The sequence below is a fragment of the Oryx dammah genome, unplaced genomic scaffold, assembly GCF_014754425.2.
Source record: "Oryx dammah isolate SB20612 unplaced genomic scaffold, SCBI_Odam_1.1 HiC_scaffold_4, whole genome shotgun sequence".
In the NCBI taxonomy this organism is placed as follows: Eukaryota; Metazoa; Chordata; class Mammalia; order Artiodactyla; family Bovidae; genus Oryx; species Oryx dammah.
Genome location: NW_024070188.1, coordinates 41715913 through 41743759, shown reverse-complemented (window position 1 = coordinate 41743759; position 27847 = coordinate 41715913). Strand labels below are relative to the sequence as shown.

Sequence of the window (27847 nt, the reverse complement as noted above, 5' to 3'; positions counted from 1 at the left end):
TACATATAAGATCATATCATCTGTAAACAGAGATTATTTTGCTTTCTTTCTAATATGAATGCCTTTTACTTCTTTTTGTCTCCTAATTGCTGTCTAGAACTTCTAGTATTGTGTTAAATTGAAGTGGTAAAGGTAGACCTCCTTGCCTTGTTCTTAATCTTTGAGGAAAAGCTTTTAGTCCTTTGGTATTGAGTATGCTGTTCATTGTGGCTATTTCATATAAAATTTCTCTTATGGTAGTTTTGTTTTATTTTTTCTATGCCTAGTATTTCAGCGTTTTCATGAAAAAGTGTTGAATTTTGCCAGTTGCTTTTTTTGCATCATTTGAGATGACCATTTATTTTTCCCTTCATTTTATTAAGGCAGCATATTACATTGCTCAGTTTCTTTGTGTTGCATCATCCAAGCACTCCAAGGATAAACCATACCTAGTCATGTTATGTAATCCTTTTAGTGTGCTGCCAAATTCAACTTGCTAACATTCTGTTGAAGAGTTGCATCAATGCTCATAAGGGATAGTAGTTTATAGTTTTCTTGTGTTTTGGTCTTGCTTTGCTATTAAGGTAATACAGATATCCTAGAATGAAATCGAAAATGTTTTCTCCTCTTTGGCTTTTGGAACAGTTTGACAATGATTGTTTCATTTCTTCTTTAAATATTTAGTAAAATTCACCCATGTGAAGCCATCTTGTTTAGGGCTTTTTCTTCCTTTGCCAGGAGATGTTTGTTTATTGATTGAATTTCCTGAATAGTGATAAGTCTATTCAAATTGTTTATTTCTTCATAATTCAGTCTGGGTAGGTTTTGAGCTTCTAGGAATTTGCCCATTTTATCTAGGCTATCAAATTTGCTGGTATAAAATTGTTCCTGGTACTTTATAATAATCATTTTGCTCCCGTAGAATCAGTAGTAATACTCTCACTGTCATCTTTGATTTTAGTAATTTCCACCATCTCTTTTCCTCTTAGTTCATCCAGCTAAGGTTTGTTAATTTTATGACCTTTTCTGAAAACCAAAGTTTGGTTTCATTGATTTTCTCCATTGTTTTTCTATTTTCTGTTTCATATGTATCTTATCTAAGCTTTTATTATCTTCTTCCTCTTCTAGGTTTAGAGTTATTTTGTTCTTCTTTTAATAGTTCCTTAAGTTTGTAAAGTTAACTTGTTTGAGATTTTCATTGTTTTATAGATGTAAGCATTTACAGCTATTAGTTTACCCTTTAGTATCACTTTGGCCACATATCATAAGTTTTGTTATATCATATTTTTGTTTTATTCATCTCTTAAGTGTTTTCCAGTTTCCCCTTTAATTTTTTTTTTTCTTTAATCCTTTGGCAGTTTAACCTTTACTCTTCACATAGTTACTTATATGGATTAATTTTCAAATGTTGAATCTCATTCTTTATTCCTAAAATAAACCCTATTTGGTGATGATTTGTTATCCTATTTGTATATTGCTAAATCCTATTTGCTCATCTTTTGTCGAGACCAGCTCGACAAGCAGGGTTTCCGAAAGTGTGATCCAGCGAGAGACTGAGAAACGAGACACGAGAATTCAGAGAAAAGCAAGGATCAGGGGATCAACACTGCTCCAAGGTGAAGGTGCTGAAACTGAATCCAAGCCAGCTTTATTATACTTTCAGCCATGAATGAAAGAATAAGTGGGGAGTTAAACTATTAACTGATGTGGCCTTCAGAGCCAAAGAACAAAATGATCATTAACCATTGAGTAATTAGGAAACAGTAATCAATAACAAATCAGTAACTAAGACTAATATTCTTATCTATAGATTTTCCACCAGATACGTAAAACATGTGACTCTGAGACGCCAGTTGAGAAACAGTCTGGGGTTGGTTTTCCGACCTGAGGATCATATCTTGTTTTCAAGATTATGAACTGTGCCCTCTGGACTTGTTCCAAGAGTCTCATACCTTACAGCATCCAGTTTATCAATAACTACAAATTTCTTTTGTGGCCTTTGCCGGGGCCTGCTTTTCTTTTATTGTTCCTGTCTCCTACAATCTTTTTAAAGTATTTTGCGTCCTTTTTCATATGAAATATTGGAGATATTGGTCTGTGGTTTTCCTTTTTTGATGTGTTTTGTCTTCTGTTATTAGATTAATTTATGACCTAATGAAATTAGTCAGGAAGTCTTCCTTCTTTTATATTCTGGAAGAGATTTCATAGAACTGTTTTTTTTTTTTCTTTCTTACTTGATAGAATTCACCTGTGAAATCCTTTTGGGCTGGTAGATTATTTTTTTTTTAACTACAAAATGAATTTCATTAATAGACATAGGACTGTTCACATTATTTATTCTACAGTGACTTTAGACACTTTCATTTTTTAAAGAACTGGTCTATTTCATCGAATAGTTTTAGTTCTTGGACATAGAGTTGTATGTATTATTTCTTTCTAATGCTTTTAAAGCCTCTTACACATCTGCTTTTGATTATCCATTTCTGTTCTCCTTCTTTTCTGGTCAGTGTTTGTAGAGTATGCTTATTATTGTTGACTCATTCAGTGACCCAACTTTTGGTTTCGTTGATTCCTTGGTAAAAGAGTGTGTGTTCTGCTGCCGTTGAATGGACTGTCTTATAAATGTCCATTTATAAGATAGTTCACATTCTTGACGGCATTGTTCAGATCTTCTTATCCCTTGCCTATTTTCTGTTCATTTTATCAATTCCTGATAAAGCAGTTTTCAAGTCTTCAGAAAAAAATTGTGGATTCATCTATTCCTCTTTTCAGATTTGTCAGATTTTGCTTCATATATTTTGAGGTCTTTTTAAAGTACATAATCATTTAGGACTGTTATATCTTTGGGGATAATTGAAACCTGTACTGTTATAAAATAATCCCTCTTTATGATGGTAGTATTCTTTGTTTTGAAGTCTACATTATTTCACATTGTTATAACAACTGCTCCTCTCTTTGGTTAACTTTTGTCTCCTGTATCTTTTATCATTCTTTAGCTTTTAACTTATATTTGTCTTTATACTTAAAATGGTTTTCCTGGACACAGCATATAGTTCAGTTCTGTTCAGTCACTCAGTCATGTCTGATTCTTTGCAACCCCATAGACTGCAGCATGCCAGACTTTCCTGTCCTTCACCAACTCTCGGAGCTTGCTCCAACTTATATCCATTGAGTTGGTGATACCATCCAACCATCTCGACCTCTGTCATCCCCTTCTCCTTCTGCCTTCAATTTTCCTCCACAACAGGGTCTATTCTGATGAGTCAGCTCTTCATATCAGGTGGCCAAAGCATTGGAGCTTCAGCTTCAGCATCAGTCCTTCCAATGAATGTTCAGGACTGATTTCCTTTAGGATTGACTGGTTTGATCACCTTTCAGTCCAAAGGACTCTCAAGAGTCTTCTCCAACACCACGGTTCAAAAGCGTCAGTTCTTTGGCATTCAGCCTTCTTTATGGTCCAACTCTCACATCCATGCATGAGTATTGGGAAAACCATGGCTTTGACTATATCAACTTTTGTCGCAAAGTAATGACTCTGCCTTTTAATATGCTGTCTAGGTCAGTAATAGCTTTTCTTCCAAAGAGCAAGTGTCTTTTAATTTCATGGCTGCAGTCACCATCTGCAGTGATTTTGGAGCCCAAGAAAATAAAGTCTATTATTGTTTCCCCATTTATTTGCTATGAAGTGATGGGACCAGATGCCGTGATCTTCACTTTCTGAAAGTTGAGTTTTAAGCCAGCTTTTTTACTCTCCTCTTTCATCTTCATCACAATGTTTTTTAGTTCTTCGGTTTCTGCCATAAGGTTGGTGTCATCTGCATATCTGAGTTATTGCTATTTTTTCTGGCAATCACGATTCCAGGTTGTACTTCATCCACCTGGTATTTCTCATGATGTACTCTGCATATAAGTTAAATAAGCAGGGTGACAATATACAGCCTTGACATACTCCTTTCCCAATTTTGAACCAGTCTTTTGTTCTATGTCTGGTTCTCACTCTTGCTTCTTGACCTGCATACAGATTTCTCAGGAAGCAAGGAAGGTGGTCTGGTATTCCCATCTCTCTAAGAATTTTCCACAGTATGTTGTGATCTGTACAGTCAAAGGCTTTATTATAATCAATGAAGCAGAAGTAGATGTTTTTCTGGAATTCTCTTGCTTTTTCTATGATCCAACAGATGTTGGGAATTTATTCTCTGTTTCCTCTGCCGTTTCTAATTCTAGTTCTTGGTTCACATACTATTGAAGCCTCTCTTGGAGAATTTTGAGCATTACTTTGCTAGCATGTGAGATGAATGCAGTTGTACAATAGTTTGAAATAACTCAGCTGTAATTCCATCACCTCCACTAACTTTGTTTGTGGTGTTGCTTCCTAAGACCCACTTGACTTCACACTCCAGGGTGTGTGGCTCTAGGTGAGTGATCACACCATCATGGTTATCTGGGTCATGAAGATCTTTTTTATATAGTTCTTCAGTGTATTCTTGCCACCTCATCTTACTGTCTTCTGCTTCTGTTAGGTCCATACCATTTCTGTCCTTTATTTTGCCCATCTTTGCAAGAAATATCCCCTTGGTATCTTTAATTTTCTTGAAGAGATCTCTAGTCTTTCTCACTCTATTGTTTTCCTCTTTTTCTTTGCATTGATCACTGACAAAGGCTTTCTTATCTCTCCTTGTAATTCTTTGAAACTCTGCATTTAGGTGGCTATATCTTTCCTTTTCTCCTTCGCCTTTCACTTCTTTTCTCATAATATGGTTTATTTATGTTGTTGGACTGATTGAAATCTACTGTCTTTTCAGTCTTTGTATTTCTTCCCTTCTTTATTTCTCTTATTCTGTATTCCTTTGGGTTAATTAAACTTTTTATGATTGCATTTAGTGCCTGCTATTTGCTTTGTTGTTGTTACCCAGTCACTAAGGCATGTCAATTCTTTGCAACCACGTGAACTAGAGCACACCATCTTCCCCGTCCTTCGCTATCTCCCAGAGCTTGCTCAAACTCATGTCCATTGAGTTGACAATGGCATCCAAGCATTTCATCTTCTGTCGCCCCCTTTTCCTCTTGCCCTCAATCTTTCCCAGCATTAGAATCTTTCCCAGTTCGACAGCTCTTCACATCAGGTAGCCAAAGTATTGGAGCTTCAGCATCAGTTCTTCCAATGAATGTTCAGTGTAGATTTCATTTAGGATTGACTGCTTGATTTCCTTGTGTCTGAGGGACTCTCAAGAGTCTTCTCCGGCACCATATTAAAAGCATGAATTCTTCGGTGCTCGGCTTTCTTTATGGTCCAACTCTTTCATCTGTACATTACTACTGGAAAAAGAATTAGCTTTGACCATATGGACCTTTGTTGTCAAAGTGATGTCTCTGCTTTTTAATATGTTCTCTAAATTTGTCATAGGTTTTCTTCCAAGGAGGAGGAATCTTTTAATTTCGTGGCTGCCGTCACCATCCACAGTGATTTTGCAGCCCAAGAAAATAAAATCTGTTACTGTTTCCCCAGCTATTTGCCATGAAGTGATGGGACTGGAAGATGCAGTGATCTTTGTGTTTTGAATGTTCAGTGTTAAGCCAGCTTTTTCACTCTTTTTTTTTTACTCTCATTAAGAGGCCCTTTAGTTCCTCTTCACTTTCTGCCATTAGAGTGGTATCATTTGCATAGCTGAGGTTATTGGTATTTCTCCTCTGAATCTTGATTCCAACTTTACAGGCATTTCACATGATATAAGTTGAATAAGCAGAGTGACAGTATTCAGCCTTGATGTATTGCTCTCCCAACTTTAAACCAGTCCATTGTTCCATGTCCACTTCTTACTGTTGCTTCTTGTCCTGAATACAGGTTTCTCAGGAGGCTAGTAAAGTGCTCTGGTATTCCTCTCTCTTTTTAAGAATTTTCCATAGTTTGTTGTGATCCACACAGTTAAAGTGTTTAATGTAGTCAATGAACCTGAAGTAGATTCTTTTTTGAGGGGGGAGGAATTGCTTGCTTATTCCATGATCCAGCAAGTGTTGACCATTTGATCTCTGGTTCTTCTGCCTTTTCTAAATCCAGCTTTTATATCTGTAAGTTCCTGGTTCATGTACTGTTGAAGCCTAGCTTGAAGGATTTTGAGCAGTACCTTGATAGCATGTGAAATGAGGGTAATCGTTTGGTAGTTTGAACATTTTTTGGCATTAGAATTGGGATTAGAGTGAAAAATGACCTTTTCCAGTCCTGTGACCACTGCTGAGTCTTCCATATTTGCTGGCATATTGAGTAAAGCTCTTCAACAGCATTATCTTTTAGGATTTGAAATAGTTGAGCTTTAATTCCATCACCTCCACTAGCTATGTTCCTAGTAGTGTATTCTAAGGCCTACATGATTCATATTCCAGGATCTCTGACTTTATATGAGTGATTACACCATCCGTGGTTATCCAGGTCATTGAGAGCTTTTTTGTAGAGTTCTGTGTATTCTTGCCACTTCATCTTAGTCTCTTCTGCTTCTGTTACGTCCTTGCCATTTCTGTCGTCTATCATTCCTGTGTTTGCATGAAATATTCTCTTGGTCTGTCTGATTTTCTTGAAGAGGCCTCTAGTCTTTCCCATTCTACTGTTTCCTCTATTTCTTTGCATTGTTTACTTAAGAAGGCTTTCTTATCTCTACTTGCTATTCTCTGGAACTCTGCGTTCATTTGTGTATATATGTACCTTTCTTTTTTGCCTTTCGCTTCTCTTCTTTTCTCAGCTCTTTGTAAGGCCTCCTCAGACAACCATTTTGCCTTTTTGTCTTTCTTTTTCTTAGGGATGGTTTTGGTCACCACCTCCTGTACAATGTTATGAACCTCTGTCCACAGTTCTTCAGGCACTCTGTGTCTCAGATCTAATCCCTTGAATCTGTTTGTCACTTATACTGTATAATCATAAGGGATTTGATTTAGATCATATCTGAATAGCCTAGTGGTCTTCCGTACTTTCTTCAATTTAAGTCTGAATTTTTCAATTTGTAGCTCATAATCTGAGCCACAGTCAGCTCCAGGTCTTTTTCTTTCTGACTGTATAGAGCTTCTTTGTCTTTGGCTGCAAAGATTATAGTCAGTCTGATTTCATTGTTGATCGTCTGGTGCTGTCCACGTGTAGAATCATTCTGTTGTTGGAAGAGGGTGTTTGCCATGACCAGTGTGTTCTCTTGGCAAAACTCTTGTTAGCTTTTTCCCTCCTTCATTTTGTACTCCAAAGCCAATTTACCTGTTATTCTAAGCATCTCTTGATTTCCTACTTTTGCAATCCAGTCCCTAATATGAAAGGGACATACTTCTTGGTGTTAATTCTAGACAGTCTTGTAGGTCTTCTTAGAACCATGTGACTTCAGCTTCTTCAGCATCAGTGGTTGTGGCATAGACTTGGATTACTGTGATGTTGAATGGTTTGCCTTGGAAATGAACTGAGATCTTTTTGTTGTTTTTGAGATTACACCCAAGTACTGCATTTCAGACTCTCTTGTTGACTCTGAGGGCTATTCTATTCCTTCTAAAGTTTCTTGCCCACAATAGTAAATATAATGGTCATCTGAATTAAATTCACCCATTCACATCCGTTTTAGTTCACTGATTGCTAAGATGTCAGTGTTCACTCTTTCCATCTCCTGCTTAACAACATCCAATTTACCTTGATTCATTTACCTAACAATCTGGGTTCCTATGCAATGTTTTTACTAACAGCATCGGACTCTACTTTCACCACCAGACTCATCCACAACTTAGCGTCTTTTCCACTTCAACCCAGCCTCTTCATTCTTCTGGAGCTATTTCTCTGCTCTTCTGAAGTAGCATATTGGATATCTATGGACTTGGGGGGCTTATCTTCTGTTGTCATATCTTTTTGCCTTTTTACATTGTTCACAGAATTCTCAAGGCAAGAATACTTAAGTGGTTTGTCTGTCATTCCCTTCTCCAGTTTCAAATGGTAAGGTTAAAAATATGTATGTTAGAGATTTGAAATTTACCCCAGAGGTATTGGATGCATTTGCTTTGTATTTTTTGCCCCAATCTTTTTTTTTTTTTTGGTAATTTCTTGTGACTTGCCTAATTATATGACCCTTTCCTCAGCTCTGACGTTCATGAATCTTTTGAAGGCATTTTTTATTATTACCTTTAGTGATTCACCCCCCCCCCAGCATTTATATTTAGTTCTTCTAGTTTTCATCTCTCTGCTAGTATTTCCCACCTGACCTTACATGTTGACTCTCTTTCCTATTAGATCTTTTAACATTAAATCATAATATTAATTTTAAATCCCTTGTTCAATGATATCAGCATCTATTTCAGATCTGAGCCAGTCTTTCTCTATTGAATGCTTTGACTGTGCATTATTTTTCTTGCTTTTTATAATGTCTTTTTTTTTAAATTGTCATCCTGTGTAGTTGTAAGTGTTTATGTATGGAAATGGCCCTTCCATTTTGCCTGTCTTTCTATGAAATCTAATTTGAAAGAATGCTTGAGATGTTTGAAAGAAGCACTAAGTGTGTTCCCCATATATAAGAGAAACTATCACCAGCTCTGTTGAGGTAAACAAAAACAAATTTAGTTACCATTTTACTGTCTTAAATATTTTATTTAATAATTCTTTTTATTAATTTTTTAAATTACTTTTTGGAAGAATCCCACTCTGCATAATGCATTCTCTCATGTATGATTTTTAAAACAGACTTTTAGGTTATGAACTAAATTTATTCCCATTTACAAATGTGAAGACTTAAGTAGGCTAACTTACCTAAAGATAAACATCTGTCAGATGACAAAATTGGACTGGATTTTCTGTGTCTATCTGTTTCCTACCTGTATTCTTAAGTATTACCCTATTTAGAATCACTTAGCTTAACAAAAAATATTATTGTTGGGTTTCACTTATATTGAAGGTCTTGTGATAAGTGATGTGGAGGGAGGACGTGATCATTATGAAGTGATCTGCATTTAATATACTAATGTTCCAAGAATGGACTTTAAAGAGTATCCTTTTTCACTTAGCAATTGGAATGGTAGAAATATGCTGTAATAGATTTTATGTATAAATGATACTTGGTCGACACATTTTAGAGAAACCTTTCAGGTTACTCTGAAGGATTCATTAACATTTTAAATGGACCAGTTCCCCTCCCAAAGTAGGACCATCATTGGCTTGGTTCCCAGGCCACTACTTATTCAAAGCTCATGAGTAACACAGCCCAAAATACACTGTACAAAGATAAATTGGATTATGGAGCACAATATGGGGATATAATTCAACACATAGAAGTGATAATTGATACAGTACAACAGCTGAAACACAATAATAGGATAAGGAGGAACAAGGAACGTTTTCCCTAAGCCTTAGAGTGTATCTTCAGCAAGGATAAAGAGGAAGAAATCACTGGACGAGAACCAGTTGGTAAGTTGTTTGGAGAATCAGTGTATTAGCAATGCTATACAATAGAAATTTCTGTGATCATGAAAATATTCTATATCTGTGTTTACCAATACAGTAGAAATACTAGCTACTTTACATTCTCTGTGGAGTTAGAGGACTTCCTATGCATTGTCCATGTGGGATTTCATCTGCTGATTTTGAGGGCTGGTTTACTTCTGCCAGTTATGCTTAGCGCAGACTGACTTCCTTGCTCAGTTACCTCTCTGACTTCACATTTTTCACTTCATTCTAGACATGTAGTTAGTTCTTTACTCTCTTCAGCTCTTTGACTTTTGGAAGTTTTTTGTTCCCATTTTTATCTAATAATTTGTTTTTGTTGGGAATTTTGGTCTGAGTATCCTAATCTACTATTAGAAACAGGAATCATGTTTTGCTTTTAATTTCATGGAAACATGCCATGTTCATAAGTTTCTGAACTCTGTGACATAAACTTTCTTTTGTATGTTTCTCCTTTATATTGTTTTCTCATGTTCTTTCTCTTTTTTTTTTTTTTTCAGAGTTTTTCGATAGGTCCCATGTTGAGAAAATTCGTATTGTCACTTTTCATTGGTGACACTTTACAATCAATTTATATGAAGTTTACAATCACATTGCATGAAATTGATGTACTTCTTATAAGCTGGGAACGTTGGCAGCTTAAATGTTTGATCAGTTGTCTACAGAGTTTCCTGATCAGTTTTTTTTTTTTTTCCTAATGACTGCTTTCATGGCTAACTAAAAGCTCCCCTGAAGCCCCACGTATTATAATTTTTTTTTCTGTCTCAGTGTTCTTGTTGCTGTTTTTATATTTTTCATAAAATAAAATTGTATAGGAGACAGATACCTTTTTTTTCTGTTAACCTCCAAGTTCTGTTTTGTTTCTGTAGGTGGGACTGCTCTGTTTGTATTGGTTTTCTTGTATTTGCTTTGTTTGGTTGGTTGCTAAGTTGTATCCAACTCTTTTTGTGACCCCATAAACTATAGCCTGCCAGGCTTCTTGTCCACAGGATTTCCCAGGCAAGAATACTAGAGTGGGTTACCATTTACTTCACCAGGGGATATTCCCGACCAAGGGATTGAACCTACGTCTCATGCATTGGCAGGCAGATTCTTTATCAGTGAGCCACTGGGGAAGCCCTTCTGTTTGTACATGGCATAGGTAACACGCAAGGTTTAAGTCTTAAATTTAGTTCTCTGTCAGTTTCTAACTTTGCCTTTTTGTTTTCTATTTTCATTTCCACATGCTTGTCTTTTGATAATGTTGTATTTTTCTTCTTGTCCTAAAGAGTCTGTTGTATGATTTAGAGGTGGATCAGACTAAAGAATCTACCCACAATGTGGGAGACCTGGGTTCGACCCCTGGGTCAAGAACATCCCCTGGAAAAAGGGACGGCTATGCACTCCAGTATTTTTGCTGGAAAATTCCACAGACAGAGGAGCCTGGTGGGCTACACTCCATGTGGTGGCAAAGAGTCAGACATGGCTGAGCTACTAACACTTTCACTTTCTTTCACTTTCACCATACTTTCAGTGGCCTCTTGCTTTATGTAGGTAATGAGGGTTTGAGTTAGTTGATTTCAAAGATTTCTTCCCCTAGTTAGTAATTCTTTGCAAGCTTATTGTTTTTAAAAATCTTTTTGTAGTTTATTAGTTCAAAAGCAAGTAGGTATTATAGGGATAAACTGTAATTTTAAAATCACTTGAGTCTTCTGTTAAGTGATACTGATCCACACAAAAATTTGCACTGATATGTTTATAGCAACTTTATTGTTATAATTGCCAAAAATTTTAAGAAACAGATGTCTTCAACAGGTAAATGGATAAACTATGACATATTGATAGAGTGAAATGTTATTTAGCAATAAAAAGAATGCACTGTCAAGTCATAAAAAGATATGAATGAAACTTCAATGCACATTTCACAGTATAGAAGCCGTCTGAAAATGTTACTTCATGATTCTATCTATATAACATTCTGAAAAAGGCAAAATATATAGAGACAGTAAAGAGATCAGTTATTTTCTGGGGGATTGAAAAGAAGAGAGAGGAGTTATTAAGTGGAGTGCAATGGGTTTTGAAGGCAGTAAAACTATCCTTGTGTGATACTGTAATAAATAGTGGGTTCCTGACACTATACATTTGTCAAAAGCCATAGAACTGTGCAATGCAAAGAGGGAACCCTAATGTAAACTGTGGACTTTAGTTAATAATGATATATCTACATTGGTTCATCACAGTTGTAACAAATTTACCACACTAATGTAAGATGTTAATATTAATGGAGAAACTGTATGGCATGGGAGGATGATGAGTAGGAGAGGAGAATACAGAAACTCTTATTTTCTGTACAGCTTTTCAAGAAATCTATAACTTATTTTAAAAACTAAAATCTATTAATTAAAAGATACTAATACCTGAGAAAAAGGTTAAAGTATTGAGTATGCAAAGTAATCGAATAACTATAAGTGGTATTTAAGTAAAGTAACAAAATAGCATTATTTGAATATGTTTCTTTTTATTGTTAATACTGCCCTTGTCTGCCTTTTTTTTTTAGAGAATACCTGTAGGCTTCTCTGTCCCTCTGTTTATTTTTATTTTCTTTTTGGTTGCTTCTATTAGGTGTACTAGCCCTATCTTGGTACCCACCTGATTTGAACGATGAGAATGGAGAACCTACTGATAACTTGGTACCAACTATTTTGGATAAAGCTCATAAATATAATCTGAAGGTATTTAATTTATTTTATTGAGATATAATATTAGATTAGTTTAAGGTGTTCAGCATAATGACTTGATATATGTATATACTGTGAAATAATTGTCACAATTAGTCTAGTTAACTTTTATCCCCACACATAGTTCCATTTTTTTGTCTTTTTGCTATGATGAGGATTTTTAAGTTGTATTCTTTTAGCAAGTTTTAAATATACCATGCAGTATTATTAAATGTAGTTATGAAGCTGTACTTTACATCCTGGAAGCTTACTTATTTTATAACTGGAAGTTTATGCCTTTTAACTATCTTCACACACTTTACCCACCCCGTCTCAAACAGTCACAAACCTGTTCTCTGTATCTATGAGTTGGTTGTTTTATGTTTTGTGTGCATGTGTGTGTGTGTGTGATTGTTGCTTTGTTTTTGATTCCGTATATAAGCAAGATCATATGATATTTGTCTTTCTCTAACAGACTTATTTCACTTAGCATAACACCCTCAAGGTTAATTCATGTTATCACTAGTGACAACATTTCCTGGTTTGTTTGTTTGGACCGAATAATATAATATTTGTGTGTGTGTGTATGTATACACACACCATTTTTCATTATTCATTCATTCATCATTATGGATGCTTCTAGCATAAGCATTTCCATTTCCTGGGTATCATAAATAATGATGCAGGTGTATTTCCAAGTTAGTGCTTTTGCTTCGTTTGGATAAGTACCCAGAAGGAGAATTGCAGGATAGTATGTTTCTATTTTAAATGATTTCAAGAAGCTCCATACTATTTTCATAGTGGCTTCATCAATTTATATTCCCACCGAAGTGAACAAGTATTCCCTTTTCTTCTCATGGTCACTAATAGTTCTTGATAATAGCCATTCAAACAGGTATAAGGCAATATCTCAATGTGGTTTTGATTGGCATTTCCCTGATGATTAGTGACATTGAGCACCTTTTCAAGTACCTGTTGGCTATCTATATGTGTTTCTAGGGAGAATGTCTATTCAGAAGTGAGGCACGTTTTTCAAACCGTTTGTTTTTTGCTGATGTGTTAATAGGACTTGTTTATATATTTTGGATATTAGCACTTTTTCAGATGCATGGTTTGCAGGTATGTTCTCCCATTTATTACGTTACCTTTTCATTTGTTAGTGGTTTCCTTTGCTGTACAGAAGCTTTGTAGTTTGATGTAGTGTCACTTGTTTATTTTCACTTTTGTTGTTTTTGGTTTTAGTGTCAAATCCAAAAAAAATCACAGCCAACACTAGTTTCAGGGAGCTTACACCTTTGTTTTCTTCTAAGAGTTTTATGGTTTCAGATCTTAGGCTTAAAACTTTAGTCCCTTCTTAGATATTTTTTGTGTATAGTATAAGGTAGTTCTGTTTCATCTTTTGCAAGTGGCTGTTTAGTTTCTCCAGTGCTATTTATTGAAGAGACTGTCCTTTCCCTATTGAATATTCTTAGCTCCTTTGTTGCAGATTAGTTGACCACAGGTGCCTGAGTTTATTTCTGGGCTCTGCATTCTATTCCATTGATCTATGTATTTTTATGACAATACCAAACTATTCTGATTACTATAGTTCTGTAATATAGTTTGAAATGAAGTATGGTGCCTCCAACATCATTCCTTTTTCTCAAGATTGCTTTGGCTTTAGGGTCTTTTGTGGTTGCATACAAATTTTAGAATTGTTTGGTCTATTTCTGTGACAAATACCTTTAGTATTGCATTAAATCTATAAATTGCTTTTGGTAATATGGATATTTTAATAATATTAACTCTTCCAATCTACGAGTGTGGGATATCTTAACATCTACTTCTGTTTTTTTAATGTCTGTCATTAACATACAATTTTCAGGGTACAGATCATTCACCTCCTCTGTTAAGCTTATTTCTAGGTAGCTTATTCTTTCTGATGCAGTGATAAATGGAATTGTTTCATAAATTTATCTTTCTTCATTCATTCTTAGTGAAATGTAAGAGATTTTTGTATATTGATTTTTATATCCTACAAGTTTACTGAATTTGTTCATTTTAAGTTTTTTGATGAAGGCTTCAGAGTTTTCAGGATGTCACATATTGTTGTTTGTAAATAGGGACTATAAATAGAGACAACATATTGTTGTCTGTAAATAGAGACAACACAGTTTCTATTCTTCTCCTATTTTTCTGAATTTGATGCCTTTCATTTGTTGTTGTTATTACATTATTGCTCTGGCTATGAATTCCAGTGCTATATTGAATAAAAGTGGTGAGAGTAGGTATCCCCAAGTTGTTGCTGATCATGGAGAAAAAACGTTCGGCTTTCTCCCTTGAGTCTGATTTTAGCTGCAGTGTTGTGATATGTGGCCATTATTTTGTTGAAGTACTTTTTCTCTATACTCACTTTGTTGAGAGTTTGTATCATGAATGGGTGTTGAATTTTGTTGAATGCTTTTTTTCTGCTTTTTTTGAGATGATCATATGAATTATATGGTTAATTTTGTGAATATGTATCACATTGATTTGAGGGTGTCAATTCATCCTTGCATCCCGGAAATAAATCCCACTTGATCATAGTGTATGATCCTTTTGTTGTATGTTGAATTCAGCTTATTAATATTTGTTGAGAATTTTTGCATCTCTGTTCATCAGGGATATTGGCTTTTAACTTTTTTATTGTGGTGTCCTGACTGCTTTTAGTATCAGCATATTGCTTGTCCCATATAATGAGTTTGGAGGTGTTCCCTTCTCGTCAAATTTTTGGAAGAATTTGATAGGATTCGTATTAATTCTTCTGTGAATATTTGGTAGAATTCACCATTGAAGCTGTCTGATGCTGGGTTTTGTTTGTTGGAGATTTTTGATTACTGATTATTTCCTTTCAAGTTACCTACCAGTCTGTTCAGATTTTTCTGTTTCTTAATGATTCAGTCTTGGAATGTTGTATTTCTAGAAATATATCTATTTGTGATGTCTGTGGAGTATTAAAGTCCTCTGTTATTATTGTATGGCTGTTTTACTCTTTAGTTCTGTTAATATTGTATTTATATTTAGATGCTCCTATGTTAGGTGCTAACATATTTACAAATGTTCTATCCTCTTTTTATATTGATCCCTTTATCACTATGTAACGACCTTCTTTCTCCTCTGTCTCTTATTACAGTCTTTGTTTTATGTTCTACTTTGTCTCTTACAAGTGTTGCCACCCCAGCTTTCTCTTGGTTTCCAAGAGTATGGGATATATTTTTCCATCCCTTTGTTTTCAGTCTGTGTTTGTACATCTAAGTGAGAATCTTGTGGGTAAGATAAAGATGACTTTTTATTATTGATAGGTATGGAGTTCTTGCCATTTTGTTAATAATTTTATAGCTGTTTTATAATTTCTTTTTTTTTTTCTTTCTACTTTTCTTGCTACTCTTTGTAATTTGATGATTTTCTGTAGTGGCATTCTTAAATTCTATATTCTTTATCTTTTGTGTCCCTATTCTAGGTTTTGCTCTATAGTTACCATAAGGCCTACATAAAACAATTTATATTTATAATAGTCTATTTTAAGTTGACAACAAATTAACTTTGGTAACAGTCTAAAGCTCTGTGTTTTTACTTACTCATATTTTATATTTTTGAAGTCTCCATTTACATCATCTTACCTTGCTTATTCGCTGATAATTACTGTGCTTATAATTATTTTTACTGTTTGTCTTTTAACCTTCATGCTAGCACTTTATATAAGTGATTAATCTTGTTTACAACATTAGCTTTTTCTAATTTTACTATATGTTAATTTTTACCAGTGAGGTTTATATGCTTATGTTTCTTCCTTTTGTTTCATCTTCAAAAGTCCCTTTAACATTTCTTGTAGGACTGGGCTATTGGTCATTATTCTTATGTTTTATTTTTCTGGATAACTCTCTAAATCTCTTTCAACTCTGAGTGATAACTTTGCCATGCAGAGTATTCTTGTTTGGCTGTTTAATTTTTTTCAGAGCTTTAAAATGCCACGCCCTTCTATATTTTTTCAGCTAGAAAATATGCTAATAGTCTTATAGGGGTTCCCTTTTATATAAGAGTAAGTTTTTCTCTTGCTTCTTCAAAGAGTCTGTCCCTTAACTTTTGACTATTTATATTATACATTGGTGTGGGTCTTCTTAAATTCATCTTGGTTGGAACTTTCAGGGCTTCCTGGATGTGGATGTCTGTTTCCTTCTCCAGATTAGGGAAGTGTTGAGTCATTATGTCTTCACACAAATTTTCTTCCCCTTTTTCTCTCCTCATTTTGGGACTCATGTAAATAATTGTGTTCTTGATGTTTTCTCATAAATTCCTTAGACTATCTTTGCTCTTTTTTGTTCCTTTTTCTTTTTGCAGCTCCAGTTGGAAGAATTCAACTGACCTGTCTTTGAATTCACTGATTTTTTCTTTTGCTTCTAATCTTCTAATGAGGGATTTTGAGCCCTCATGGTTGTCAGTACAGTTGTATTCTTTAACTTCATCATTTCTGTAGAGTACTTTGCTATATTTTTTATTTGTTGAAATTCTCACTTTTTTCATGGCTTGTTCTCCTGACATTGGTGAGCATCTTTATTAGTTATTTTGAACTTTTTGTCATGTAAATCATTTACATTATGATAATCTCATTTTCATTAAGTATATTTCTGAAGTTTTTATCTTGTCCTTTTATTTGGAACTTGTCCTTTGTTTATTCAGTTTCCCTAACATTCTCTGTTGGTTTCTGTGTATTAGATCAGGGGTTCCGAATCTCTAGGATCTAATGCCTAATGATCTGAGGTGGAACTTACATAATAATAATAAAGTGCTCAGGAAATGTAATGTGATTGAATCATCCTGAAACCCCCAGTCCATGGCAAAATGGTCTTCCACAAAGCCAGAACCTGGTGCCAAAAAGGTTGGGGGCTGCTCTATTAGATAAAACAACCTCTTCTCCCTGTCTTGAAGGTGTTACTTCATATAGAAGATAAACCTGAATGTTTAACCCTGTCCTATTTCTTGGTTGTCTCTCATATCCTTGTGATTGTCCAAACTGCCTACTTGGTTCTTAGGCTCCCAGCAGTTGAGGGTTTACCAAGACCTGCCCGTATCCTAAAAGGAAGGGTCTCAGTTGGCACCTAAATTTGGACTTACTGGAAGCCAGACTTTGGGCAGCAGCTTTTAAGTTATACATAGATACCTCTTTCCATGGACGTCTGGGAGATGGACCTTTCACTCTGCTCTCTGTGTACTGAGTCCTGCATGGTAGTTAAAAACCATTTCTTCCTTTGTGTCATCCAAATAGATCCATGAACTCAAGACCCACTAGCCACTAGAGCCAGGCATCAAGGGTTATTTCTTCTGGACAGCAACCACAAAAGTTGGTACACCAAATATGGGCAGAAACTCCTTTGTCAGAGATAACCAATGACCTGGGGCTGGGCACAGGGTCTTTGTGAAGTTGATGTCCAGTTAGTTGCCAAGATTGCAGCTGGCCCTAGACTTGTGTTTAATTTGATGCTCTCCCCTCAGGCCAAATCTATGAAAATAGGACAATAGTCCTCTTTCCACAGAAAGATTGGGTGCCTGTCTGTTACTTCTCTGCTTTGTCCACTGAGTTGTTGCTGCTTATGTTCTCTTTCTCCATTTGTTTCAGTCCTGTGGGGCTGACAAATGCTAACCACTGTGACAGCCAGAGCCAGATGATCAAGGTTACTACTCCTTAGCTGCGGCAGCAAAAACCAGGCCACCAGACATGTACACAAGTTTCTTTCTGGGAGATACTGGTGACCTGGAGTGAGACGGAGGAGGACACCAAGGTGGCTCTTGCCAGCCTTCTTGGTCTTGGGAGAGTATTCAGTAGGCTTCTAGGTATGTCCTAAATTAGATGCCTGGCACTTAAACTGAAACTTTAATATAAGTGTCTAAGTCTCTTTTACAGAAAGATTAGGCAATTTTAATTGTCTGTCTTTTGGCTGGGTCCTGGGTGTTGTCATAGTGAATCCTCATGAACTGTCTATGTAATGTTTCTGAGTTCACTATAGCCTTGTGTGTATCATGGACAGAAGCCCTGTTAACTTTCAAAGTTAAATGTTTTGGGTATTTGTTGCTCAGGTGCAGGTCTTAAAAGTTGGGGTACCAGATATAGAGTTCAAATTGTTTGCTCCTCAAAAAGAAGCTCAAGAGTTGTGTGTTTTCTTCCTATTTGTGGGTCTCCATACCAGGAGTGGAATTTATAGTTAGATTGTGACTCAGCTTCTCCTACCCATTTCAATATCAGTCCTTTTTTTTTTTTTTTCCTCACTAGTATGTAGGAGTCACTCAGCTAGTTTTTGGATTTCTTTCAGAGAAAATTGTTCCCTGTGTACTTGTAGGTTTGGTGTGTCCCTGGTAGGAGGTAAGTTATGGATCCCCCTACATTGCCATCAAGAACTAGAACCTCTAAAGGTATTATTCTTTGGGATATGAGGAGAGTAATTGCAATTTTTGGAGTAGTCATTTTAATTAAAACTTGATGTGAAAATAATGACTTAGGATCTTTTATAATAATATATTTTCTCATGAAAAATTTCTGAGTCCAAACCTCATCTAGAGTATAATTTGCTAATGGTTCCATTCTATTAATATGTTTCTATATATGTTCTATTTTCATTATGGCAGAAAAGAGAGAATTGCAGTGTTCTTTTATAAAGCTAATGAAATGGCAACCCACTCCAATATTCTTGCCTGGAGAATCCCATGGACAGAGGAGCCTGGCAGGCTACAGTCAATGGGGTCGCAAGAGTCGGACACAACCAAGTGACTAAACCATCTAGTGAGATCTACATATCTAAGTATCTTCGATGACAAAGATTTACTAAAAATAAATTTTTTTAACCATATGAGTTTAAATATTTCTAAGATAGTTCAAAAACAAACTACTGTCTAAAAATCTGTCAAAATTGGATTTTAATTTAAACCTTGTATAGCACATACATACATGTACACACACACACACACACACACACTCTCTCTCATACATTCATGTACCTAAAAAATGCAGGTGAAAGTCTGAAGGCAGTCATAAGACCAAGTATATTCTACCCATATAGTAAGATGTGTTACAACTGTGGGAAAATTTCATTTATTTCAGAAATTAATGAATCATGGAAATAAATAGAAGTAATGATTAAAAGGATTTTGAATAGCACTACAAAGGAAATTTTTATAATGAATAGCAAGCAAGAGAATAGAAATTATTTTTAAAATCCAGGGATGCTTTTCAAAAATTGGTTATGTAATAGTTCCAACATTAATCTTAATAAATTCACACACAAAAAAAACATACAGGCTGCATTCTCTGTTCATATTCAGTTCACCTGAACATTAAAAATAATGCCAAAATAAATGTTTCATTAATCATTTAGTTGCTAAGTTGTGTTGGACTCTTTGGTCCCATGGACTGTAGCCTGCCAGGCTCCTCTGTCTATGGGATTTCCCAGGCAAGAATATACTGGAGTGGGTTGCCATTTCCTTCTCCAGGGGATCTTTCTGATGCAGGGATCGAACTGGGGTCTCTGCATTGCAGGCAGATTCTTTACTGTCTGAGCCACCAGGGAAGCCCTCAAACATTTTTTCAACTTTTTAGTATAAAATTGTCTAAAATTTTAATTACAACATTATAACTGAAAATAACACTTCTTTTAAAGTAAAGATCAAAAGTGAAAATTTAGGATGATATAAAAAGAAACAGCACTAAGATTATCAATAGCAATGTGGGACATGGATGATGAAATAAATGAAAATTACAAGGAGGGATTAATAAGGATGACATAAGCAATTAAATAAATAAATATAAGACCTTCAAAATCAGTAGCCTTGATAAATTATTTTTCCACTCTGGGGAAGAATAAAATAAACCATTAGCAAGATTAAAAAAAGGAAAAATAGACAAAACATGATATCAAAAATTGAAAGGGAATACTAGACCTATAGAGATAAAAGCGCATTTAAGATTGTATATTGCCGTATTTAAAATATAGGCTCCCCTTGTGGCTCAGATGGTAAAGAGTCTGCCTGCAATGCAGGAGACCCAGGTTCAATCCCTGGGTTGGGAAGATCACCTGGAGAAGGAAACAGCAACCCATTCTAGTATTCTTGCCTGGACAATTCCATGGACAAAGGAGCCTGGTGGGCTACAGTCCCTGGGGTCTTAAGAGTCGGACACAACAGAGTGACCAACACTTCCATATTTAAAATATATAAAAAATGAATAGTATTCTTGGAAAACACAAAGTTTTATTTTGTTTTGTTTTGCAGCGAGAACTTTAAAAAAATCTAAATTGACTTGTATCCTAGAAAACTTATGTTGAATGTACGTCTTCCTCAAATACCAGATCTTACCTAGCAATTCTATTCAACCTTTCAGAACCAGTTGATGCTTGTTGTAGTGAAATACAGTGGAAGGTTTTCTCATTATCTATTGCTTTATAACAAATTACCCCAAAACTCAGCAGTTTAAAACAACAAAGACTTTGTATCTCGCACAGTTTCTAAAGATCAGAAATCCGGAAGTGGTTTAGCCTGGTGAGTCTGGTTCAGGATTTCTTAGAAGGTTGTAATCAAGCTGTTGGCTGGTACTATAGTCATCTGAAGCTAGAGGATCTACTTTCAAGTTTTCTTATGTGGTAGTTGACATACCTTAGTTTCTTTTAGCTGTTGGAATGAGACTCAGTCCTTTTTTTTTTCTAATTAAAGTATGGTTGATTTACAATGTTTCAGGTATATGAGACTTAGTTTGTGGACAGCCTCTCCACAAGACTTCCTATGTCTCCTTATGGCTGCTGGCTTCTCCCATAATGATGGCTTGAGAGAGTTCAGTGTAGAAGGTGCAGTGTTTTGTGATCTAATTGAGGAAGTGATTGTCATGTATGCCCTATTTTATTGGTTTTTCTGCTGATAAACCTATCCTCATACAGTGTGCAAGGCAAATGCACAGGTTTTGAAATATCAGATGGGGATCATCAGTGGCCATGTTGGAGACTGGTTACCAAGGAAGACTTGCAAATTTATTCTATAATGATAACACAATTCTGATTCAAAAAAATAAACAAGGATAGCACAAGAAATTTATAGAGTGACCTCTTTAATGAAAATATATGCAAAATTTCCAAGGAAAATTTATATGAGAAGTGTTTATTAGCAAGAATCTATGAGTGGATTCAGGAGTATGAAATCTTAATCCAAATCACCTGCATTCAGTCCTAGTTCAACCACTTACTAGCCTTGCCTCAGTTTCCTCATTTCTCAGTGGAAAAAGTAACAAAATCTATTAATACCTTACATAAGGTAATACATGTGAAACACGTAGTTACTGGCACATGTTAAGTAAATCAAGTTTTATTGATTATTTAAAGGAGATAAAACATGATTATCTTGATATTAAACTTTTGAGGGAATAAAAACTCTTTACTGATAGAATTCTTAATAACCAAAGTTCTTTAATTTGATAAAGGATATTCTTTAGTAACCTATATCAAATACCATACTGAATGGATAAACATTAACGCTCAATAAACCACAGTCAGTCAAGAATGCCCTCGATAGTCAATGTCACTTAATATTGTAATAGAAAGTCTGAACAAAGTGGTTTAACTTAAGTATCAAAATGTATTCTAAGTAAAATTTTCATTTTTGTACATGGGAAATATTTACAAAACCTGTTTAGATTTAATGAGTCCAATAGGGTAACTAGAACCAAAGGAATATGCAAGTCAATAGGACTCATATATTACAAGAGAAAATAAATTCAATTTTTTTTTCAATTTATTTAATTTAATGAGTCCAATAGGGTAACTAGAACCAAAGAAATATGCAAATCAATAGGATTCATATATTACAAGAGAAAATATAGGAAAAACTACATTGAGAACAACATTAACAGTAGATATAGAAAGATTTGTTAGCATTTTATTGAAGGAAATGAAAGATTTACATAAATGGGAAAACATGAATTTTATGGAAAGATTCAAAATTTCAAAAGTAACCATTCTCTCTGACATTTGTAGTTCATTTTCAATATAATTTATAAATTGAACGCAGTCCCAGATAAAAGTTTCAGTGAGATTTTAAATGAAGAATTTGGTAGTCTATTCCAAAGTTTATAAATGCTAGGAAAGTGTTTATTAAACATTTAAAACTTATCTTCCCAGATACTAAAATGTGTTTTAAAAGGACAGAAATTAAGAGTATGGCATTAGCATCAGTATACACACAGAGATCAGTGAAAATAATAGTGGGTCTAGAAACAAGACATTTTATATGAAGATTAACATAATTCAAGAATCATTGAGAGTGAGGTATAAAAGGAATGTTTTTTAATGATCTTAACTTCATAATACTGGTTTAGTTTTTTGAATTATCTACCCTGCTGTTTTGTGTCCTTGGGCATTAATTTACATGTCTAATAATTCTACTTCTCAAATTGTTCTTTCTTCAAGTTTATTCTTTTTCAGTGCAGTGTGTTTGCAAATCTTACTGAAAACATGAATTAGAATATCTTTTAACTAGAGACTTATGTGCCCTGAGGTTGCTCTCACTCTTAAAAACTTCTTGCAGTTTATATAGCTAAATTGAACATAGGCTGATTTGTCCAATACAAGTAATTGAGTAAGTTCTTTTAAGAGATAATATGGATCCAAGTTGAAATATTAATGTCCAAATTAAAATGTGGAAAATTAGTCTTAACATTCCTTTTGCAGCTTAGACTCAGAAGCTACTGGGGAATATAAATGGAACTCTAGAGAAAGAGAAATAGCTAACTAGGCAAGAATTTTTTATTCTTGTCAATGAAGCCTCCTACTTTATAATCCTGAAGGTAAGGAAGCATCTCTTAAATTAGCTGACTGGCAAGAGCTGTCATATGCCATGTCCTCAGTTTCTTTCAGTGAGCTCTTACTGGTGCTTGAAATCTGTGAGTAGACAGACCTATAGGTTCTGGCATCAGGTCTGAGTCTGGATGGTTAGTAGTGTAGTGTTAGTCACTCAGTCGTATCCAACTCTTTGCGATCCCATGGACTGTAGTCTGCCAGGCTCCTCTGTCCATGGGGTTCTTCAGGCAAGAATACTGGAGTGGATGGCCATTCCCCTTTCCAGAGGATCTTTCCAACCCAGGGATTGAACCTGTGTCTCCTACATTGCAGGCAGATTCTTTACCATTTGAGCTACAGGGAAGTCTGTTGATTCTGGAGAAACATGATTTATTTTCCATAAAACAGATCCAAAGGCCACTTTTTTTGTCCAGGCTCTACTGTTATCCTGGGAGATGGGAAGTAAGAAGCTTCCGCAATTCAAGAGAGCTGGCAATTTTAGTACTTTCAGGACATTCTTAAAGGTAAAGTGAAATGTCCTGATGCATGAAGATAGCTGGCTGGTTCTATTTAAAGCCTCTGTGCAGAAGGAGAATGTGGCCAAGAGGTGTGGTCACCAGCATACTTAATTTCTCTGTGCTTCAGATTGTATATATCATGATCAAAAAAATGTGAAACCAGTTAGGCTAATGATTTGCAAAAATTTTAGAAACATTTCTTGGCCTTGTGTCTGGTAATGAACTCTATCCAGTGCCAAAAAACAGACCAGGAACCACGAGACTGGAGTTCTTGTCCCAGCTGAGTACTCTGGAATCTTCAATTACTTACTTCATCTTTCTGGCTTATCTGCTTCATTTGTAGAATGACAGGATGAAGTGACAAGGTGGTTTTATTTATTATACTTTTGTGTGATTTCTGTTGTGTTGACATTCAGCATCAACATTTTTTATAATTTGATGAAAATTTTATTTGTAGTAAAATTTTGTTTTTGTAGAGTGAAAAGCTTTGCTTCTAAATATGAGGAAAAGTTAATGTTTAATTAATGATAATAATTTACTAGAATAACTGAAACTTCTAAGGCAATGTGATACAAATAGAAGAATAATAGTCTTATGAGTTCTGTGCTAATAAACTTGGGTCTAAATTCACATAACTGTTCATACCGGAAACCTTAAATGTAAAACAAATGGGTTCATTATTAACACTTTTTGCCTGCTAATCTTTAAGGAAATAATCTGCCCTTTCCCCCAATTTGATTAGTATAGATTTACTTTGCTCTTTTCCCCCCAAAATGGCCCTTCAGTTTATCAATGATTTTACTTTTTTTTTTTTTACACTGACTGCCATTTTATATTTTTTTCTTTTTCTTTTTTTTGCCATACCTCAACATGAATCCACCACAGGTATACACGTGTTCCCCATCCTGAACCCCTCTCCCTCCTCCCTCCCCATACCATCCCTCTGGGTCGCCTCAGTGTACCAGCCCCAAGCAATGATTTTACTTTTAAAATATTCTAATGATTATATCTACTTCATTCTTGATTAATGTGCTTCTCATTCTTCGCTTGAGTTTGTTTCACTCTTTCTATTTTTTGAGATGAAAATGTTTTTATTTTCATTCTTTGTTTGTTTAGGAATAGAGAGTTTTTAAGGAATTAGCCTCACAGTTAAGCTTTTGTCATAGCTCATTAGTTTTTATTACTTAATGCTTTAACTAATATTCATCTCTAAATACATTGTGATTGCAATTTTGATTTATTAACTTCAACTGAAAGTCATTTAGTGAGTGCCTTTTAAGTCATAAAAATAAAAATGACAATAATAAAAATGTTATTCTGTATTATATTTTGCAAATGTACACTAATTTCTTTTGGAAGAGTAATTGAGTAAAGTGAAAGTCGCTCAGTACTGAAATGTAAATCATGATTTTTCAAAAAGATTTAGAGATCTGCTCTTTTATATACTTGCCTGCATATTCACTAGAACAAGTATTATAGCAGTTTTAACTGTCATTGAGTAGTCTGGTTTTGTAGAGACTATAAATTTCACAGCTGGGTATTTACCACTATATCATTAATAACACAGCAGTGAAATAATCTTTTGATGAAGCACAGTAGATAGTTTTGATAGATTTTCAACAAGTATTCCTGTTTTCCTTCTTTTCTGTGGGAAGAGCAAGTGTATCTCTTGTCCCATTGATGTTGGGCTTGGCCTGATAGCTTGCTTTGACTAATGAGATGTTAAAAAAAGTCATGTATACCGTGTCTGAGCAGTAGTATTATGTGTTTCCATGGTTGTGTTCCTCTTCCATGTGAACAGCATGCCCCAGGTGCTCCTTCTGTCTGGGACCCAGAATGACAGACATATGGAGCAAAACTGAACTTGATCGATAGTCTGGAACAAAACTAGCATAGCCAGTGCATAGACCTATGTGTAGTAAACAAATGTTTGTCTTTGAAGACACTCAGATTGTAGGTTGTTATTACTATAAAACATCATTACCTTAAACCTGGCTGAATTAAATTATCCAACTGGAAAAATCAGAATTATAGGGGAAAGAACTAACTCAGCCACTAGTGATGTTCTTGCATTTAAATAAATTTAGTATCAATTCTAAAAGAGCAAGTTTTTTCTACTTTATATATAAATCATATTTCTTATACTATTGATTTATTGCCATCCATTATTTATTTGACCTATTGCTCGAGAGTCATCATAATGTCTGCTACTCAGACTTCTGCAGATTTTTGACCACGTGAAACTTAAAATTAGGAGTATTACATCTATAGTTCTTTTCTAAATTATTTTTTAGCTTCATTTGGAAAACATTTTACTGTTTATGACCTTTTCTTTTTACCTTATTGCTCTTAAATTAATAAAGTGAATTTATGGTGAAAACTTGATGAATGTTACCTAAATGGGTATGTAAATGGCAAATCTAGAATTTAATTTGATGGTTGTCTGTTTCATGGAAATCATTCAGGGTCTGCTATGTGGCAGGTACTGTTGGAGATGCTGGTAGTACTAAGAAAGGCATTTTCCTTGTACTTGAGACCTTGCAATCTCTTGGTGGTCAGAGACAAACACAAGTAATTGGAGGAGGAGTACAATGGCAGCACATAAGAGTAGGAAGATCTGCCTCGTTCTGACTGCAGTGGGAGATGGAGGGGGTGCAGGAGTGAAGCAGGGAGTAGGGGACTTTGCGAAGCAAAAGAACATATCAGATTTTTGCTTTTTTTAAATTTTATTGAGGTATAATTGATATAAAATTGTGTAAGTTTAAAATTATAACATTGCTTTATTTATATTGTAATATCACTGTCATTGATAGCTAATACCTCTCTATCATGACACACAGTTATCATTTCTTCTTGTGATGAGCACAGTTAAGATCTAGTTTCTTAGCAAGTTTACTATAATACAGTTTTGTTGTTTATAATCATGGTTAGATTAGCTCTCCATAACTTAATTATCTACTAGTTGCAAGTATATATTCTTAGTGAAAGTGAAAAGTGAAAGTTGCTCAGTCGTGTCCAACTACTTGTGACCCCATGTACTGTACAGTCCAGGTAATTCTCTAAACCAGAGTACTAGAGGCGGTAGTCTCCCTTCTCCAGGGGATCTTCCCAACCCAGGGATTGTACCCAGGACTCCCTCATTGCAGGCAGATTCTTTATACCAGCTGAGCCACGAGGGAAGCCCAAGAATACTGGAGTGGGTAGCCTATCCCTTCTCCACAGAATCTTGCCAACCCAGGAATTGAACCAGGGTCTCCTGCATTGCATGCAAATTTTTTTACCAACTGAGCTATCAGTTCAGTTCAGTTCAGTTTAGTCGCTCAGTCGTGTCTGACTCTTTGTGACCCCATGAATCGCAGCACGCCAGGCCTCCCTGTCCATCACCAACTCCCGGAGTTCACTCAGATTCACGTCCATCGAGTCAGTGATGCCATCCAGCCATCTCATCCTCTGTCGTCCCTTTCTCCTCCTGCCCCCAAATCCTCCCAGCATCAGAATCTTTTCCAATGAGTCAACTCTTCTCATGAGGTGGCCAAAGTACTGGAGTTTCAGCTTTAGCGTCATTCCTTCCAAAGAACACCCAGGGCTGATCTCCTTCAGAATGGACTGGTTGGATCTCCTTGCAGTCCAAGGGACTCTCGAGAGTCTTCTCCAACACCACAGTTCAAAAGCATCAATTCTTCTGCACTCAGCCTTCTTCACAGCCCAACTCTCACATCCATACATGACTACTGGAAAAACCATAGCCTTGACTAGATGGACCTTTGTTGGCAAAGTAATGTCTCTGCTTTTGAATATGCTATCTAGGTTGGTCATAACTTTTCTTCCAAGGAGTAAGCGTCTTTTAATTTCATGGCTGCAGTCACCATCTGCAATGATTTTGGAGCCCAAAAAAATAAAGTCTGCCACTGTTTCCACTGTTTCCCCATCTATTTCCCATGAAGTGATGGGACCAGATGCCATGATCTTCGTTTTCTGAATGTTGAGCTTTAAGCCAACTTTTTCACTCTCCTCTTTCACTTTCATCAAGAGGCTTTTGAGTTCCTCTTCACTTTCTGCCATAATGGTGGTGTCATCTGCATATCTGAGGTTATTGATATTTCTCCCGGCAATCTTGATTCCAGCTTGTGTTTCTTCCAGCCCAGCGTTTCTCATGATGTACTCTGCATAGAAGTTAAATAAGCAGGGGGACAATCTACAGCCTTGACGTACTCCTTTTCCTATTTGGAACCAGTCAGTTTTTCCATGTCCAGTTCTAACTGTTGCTTCCTGACCTGCATACAGATTTCTCAAGAGACAGGTCAGGTGGTCTGGTATTCCCATCTCTTTCAGAATTTTCCACAGTTTATTGTGATCCATACAGTCAAAGGCTTTGGCATAGTCAAG

At 35.5% G+C, this 27847-nt stretch overlaps 1 protein-coding gene across 1 annotated transcript in view; it reads left to right on the top strand.

Annotated features, from left to right (window-relative positions):
- The window catches only part of MANEA (mannosidase endo-alpha), an 82036-nt gene that overhangs the window by 36183 nt on the left and 18006 nt on the right, over positions 1-27847 (top strand). Inside the window, exon 3 of the mRNA XM_040239154.1 lies at positions 12026-12135. Coding sequence (XP_040095088.1) covers positions 12026-12135 — 110 coding nt within the window. The remainder of the gene's footprint in view (positions 1-12025; positions 12136-27847) is intronic.